Source organism: Ceratosolen solmsi, unplaced genomic scaffold (assembly GCF_000503995.2).
Source record: "Ceratosolen solmsi marchali unplaced genomic scaffold, CerSol_1.0 scaffold70, whole genome shotgun sequence".
Taxonomy (NCBI): domain Eukaryota; kingdom Metazoa; phylum Arthropoda; class Insecta; order Hymenoptera; family Agaonidae; genus Ceratosolen; species Ceratosolen solmsi.
In genome coordinates this window covers 31,935-36,565 of record NW_011948448.1, presented here as the reverse complement: position 1 = coordinate 36,565, position 4,631 = coordinate 31,935, and the positions used below count along the sequence as shown (strand labels likewise).

General features: G+C 18.7%; 1 protein-coding gene across 1 annotated transcript; it reads left to right on the top strand.

Annotated features, from left to right (window-relative positions):
* The first annotated feature begins 2,125 nt into the window (after nucleotides 1–2,125).
* On the top strand, nucleotides 2,126–3,222 carry LOC105366324 (serine palmitoyltransferase small subunit A-A). The gene is made up of 2 exons (XM_011504730.1): nucleotides 2,126–2,296; nucleotides 3,022–3,222. The coding sequence occupies exons 1-2, from the start codon at nucleotides 2,191–2,193 to the stop codon at nucleotides 3,111–3,113; spliced, it is 198 nt and encodes a 65-aa protein (XP_011503032.1). The 5' UTR covers nucleotides 2,126–2,190; the 3' UTR covers nucleotides 3,114–3,222.
* Nucleotides 3,223–4,631: the final 1,409 nt, after the last annotated feature.

The following is a 4,631-nucleotide window of genomic DNA, read 5'->3' as shown; positions in this document are numbered from 1 at the left end:
TAGTAAATTAATTTTAGTCGTTAAATATATGTAAAATTTATAGATGATATAGAATATGAACGCCTCATGGATCAATCGCAGAAAAACTTGAAAGACCATAATAATATTGGAAGAAAATGCAGAATAAAGAATGTCTACGTTGATCCTTTTAATTTTATAAAGAAAATAGAAAAAAAAAAATTTTTCTGACAAGTATAGTTTTATTCTTATAAATTTTTTATATCACTTATGTTGATATGATTTTTAAAACAAATAAATAATATTTATTTATTATTATAGTCAATAAAAATTAAAATTTTTTTTTTAATTTTTATTTATTTCTTTTATGTAAGAGATTCTTTTTAAAATTATATAATATTTTAATTTACTGTTTCGATAAATATTTTTTAAATTTTACAATAAATAATGAAGGAAAAAGTAAATTTTCAATTAAATAATAAATAATACTTAATCAATCAAATCCGCTAAAATATTATTTATATAACAATGTATATTACAATATCTCTTTGACAGAATTCTATTACAATTCATTATTTTTATGCATTTTTTAAAGTAATTTCCATTATGTGGTACCGTTTTCACATACTTTCATCGCATGAATATTTCAATTCTAAATCTTAATGATGAGCTGTTTTAACATGTCTATTCATCTTCACCAGAGAAATAAAATTCTAAAGAAATTCACATTAAAATGAAAAATGCTTATTATCTTTTATTAATATTACTCTTACATATCTAACGTAAAAGAAATATATATTTTTAAATTATATTTTAAACAATAAAACTATCACAAATTGTTTAAATTTTTAACAGAAAAAGTGCTTTTAAATGAGTAATTAGACCATACTTTTAGATCATTATAATTAATATGATTAATGAAAGTTAATGTTAAATTATGATAATAAAGTTAAAAGTCGTGATAATTACATGATTCATAATAGCAGTAGATATATGAAATTAGTGATTATTATATCGTATTTTAATATATTATATTTATATACGTAGAGGAAGGTAAAAGAATATGTTGACGACGTTGTATGACGGTACTTCAATCCCTTTCGTCCGCTCTCAACGACTTCTATTTAGTTTAAATCACTTTCTTATTAGACGACTATCATAAACAAACTTTTAAAATGATTAGTAATGTTTTCAATAATATTTTAAAGATGATTTAATCAATCATTCAATTAGTAGCCTAAAAAGTACAAGATTTAGGGTTAAGAATTAAAGTAAATTAAAATTTTCTACTAACAAAACGTTATATTAAATTCCTATAATTCAATTTTTGCTCAATTTTTTTTTCTATGAAATAATTAAGATATATCCGAAATCAAAAGTTAAAAACATCTATAAAACCAACATTCGTAAAAAAAAATATTATGTTTGTATATATATATATATATATATATATATTAGTTATATATATATATATATATTATATATATATATATATATATTATTAAATTAATGTTTATATATTGCTTGTATTATTTATTATTCATGTAATACAATTGCTTCAAATTTTTAAAATCATTGCATTAATAACTTTTAAATATCGCGGTATTTACCGTTGTATTCCAGCTCCAGCATGGTGATTATAAACAAAAAATAAATATAAAATTATTTTCTTTATTTTATAATAATTAGTAATTTGAATAATAATACAAGTATTTACAATGAAACTCCACAAGATAAATTTATTTATTTAAAAACTTTATTAAAAAATTATACTTATATTAACACGGAGTATTTATTGATTAATTAAATAATTTTTTTTCGATGATTACGATAAAAGCAATTAAAATTTTTAAATGCATTCAATGGAGCAATTAGAAATAAACTGTTGAAAAATTTGTTTTTAAAAATTTTTTTTTAAAAAAAAAAAAAAAAAAAAAAAAAATTTATGGCCGTCATATTTTTAATACCTTTGATTTTAATTGATTATTTATATAATTAACATTTAATTGTAGTTATTAATAGATATTAATAAATTGTATGAAAAAAATAGCTTATTTGAAATACAACGAGCAATAATTATTAAATATTGACTAAAAGAACACTTATAATTCATATAGATATATTCATATGTATATAATAAATGTGGTAATAATTTGTTATGATTACTTATGATGAGTCACTGTATATATTAAATTAAATTTTTTAGACTTATAAATTTTATATATAGTTACAATGAAGTTATTAGAAAAAGTTCTCTCTTTTCTACAATATTGGTATTTCAGATATACATTAGTAACGGAACTGTATATGGTTGAAAAATGGGAAAGACACTTTATAAGTATCCTTTACATAAAAGTTATAACTTGATTATTATTATCCTTATATTTGTAATAAAATATCTTGATTATCTTTATCATTACATTTATAATGAAATATTATTGATGCTCTAATATAATAACATAATAAGAATAAAATAAATATTTTATAACAATTTGTATAATAGAAATGAAAGTAATTGAAATCAATTTATTAATTAAAGATATAAATAATTATTATAAATACTATACCATTTTTGTAATTTTTTTTTTTTTTTTATTATATTATTATATTATCTAAGGAATGAAATACTGCAATTTTTAATAAAAAACATTGTTGTTACGTGTCTAAAAAAAAGAGTAGACTATATATTTTCATTAGAAATTATGAAATTTTATGATTTTACACAATTAGTACAAAAATTTGGCTTAAGCATCGTGCTATATTATATTGTAAAAATTGAAATAAACCAATTTTGTTTTAAGTAAAATTATTGTGTCGAGAGAAATTTCATTAAAACAATTACAAATTCAATTAAATTTAATAAATTTATTCAATCGATTCGTCCTAACTAGTATATACTTCTAAAAATTTTCATTTTCAAATGCTATTTAGACAATAGAGGTTTCGAATAAAGTTTTTCTTTGTGTCAAATTTTGATAATTATTAGAAATGAATGAGGTTATATTGTGAAGTTGTCATACTTGAGTTTTCATCATGCAATCATGATTCCTTAATATTTGACAGATATATTTCTTGTGTCTCTTTTTTGTTTACTGTTCTACTTCAATCATAAGATTTTATTACCAGCAACATCATTAGTATTAAGCGCAGGTTAATATAGATTTCATGAAATGTTTTATTTGGAAATATGTTCAAGAGTTTTTAAGCTAAAGAAGAATTAATAAATATGAATATTAAAAGAAAAACATAAGAAAAAATGCCAACTTATTAGAAATATAACTAAAATTATTTTAAGATAATAAAATGATATTGTCTTGATTATTTCATTATATTTATTAATAATACCTTTTTAATATATTGAAATTTTACTAATCTAATTAGAAGTAGAATATTAATTAGAATATTAATTAAATGCACATATATTTTGTTAAGATTTTAAATTTTTTATTCATACATCTTGTTTCTATATACATTAAATATTTAAATATATTATAATATGGTATAAATATTATATTACAATTTAGATGAATAATTATTGAATTTACACAATTTACCAAATATTAAATATTAATGTAAAAACTATTTCTCAATAATAGACAGTATGTCAAAGTACAGTAGTTTTGTTCTCGTATTATAATTTTAACAAATAAAAATAACTCTGTCAACTTTAAAAACAAATGATAAGTATAATTTAAATAAAAATGAATATAATGCCAAAAGCCAGACGATCAATTACTTTGAATAAATGGCATATATTTCATATTAACAATACATCATTTATTTTTATTGTTTAATAAAAACAGTTCAATAATTAAAATAATTATAATTGTGAATAAGCAATATGAAAAAACATACTGAGATAAAATGTTAATAAAGAATAATATAATTACTGTTCATGTTATTCAAATATCTATAGAATTATTCAGTTATAATTAATTATATTTCATACAATGATTTTCCTAATTATTGTAAACTCATTTGTTTCCTGAAATTGTAGAAATGTTCTATATATATTGTAACTATTTTTAATAACTTTTGTTAAAAAATAAAATTTTAAACCATTTTTCAAAAATATCACAATAAATTAATTAATAAATCTTGTAACAAATTGTATCGCTATGCTATTGAAACATTAAAAGTAAATGTTCCTTTTTTTACTATTACACACTTGTCAGTTTTTATTTTTTCATAAATTCTAAGTAATTATTTTTTTTTTTATTTATTTATAATTTTCATTGAATATGTATTATGAATTTATAGTTCTCTTTAATACCAGCTATTGTTATTAACAATTTATTAAAAGTCAAATTACAGTAAAATTAATAAATACAAATATTACATAACGCTTTAAATATAAAAAAAAAAAAAAAAAAAAAAAAAAAAAAAAACTATATACCAGATAAAAAAAACGTACTGTGATTAGAAATATAACTATGTATGCTCTATTCGATTATTCTGAACTTTAATAAAGGGTACTAAATATAATAAAATTACAAAATAGAGATTATGTCTGATTATATTTACTCACAATAATACCTTTTTACCACATCAGTCCTTGATCAAAGTAATTCTAGTACTTTTAATTACTTTCACTTACAGTATTTTTAATTACAATTCGCAATTTTTTATTTATCAACCTTCTTATTCCCTCACATTCCCAACAGTTAAATATA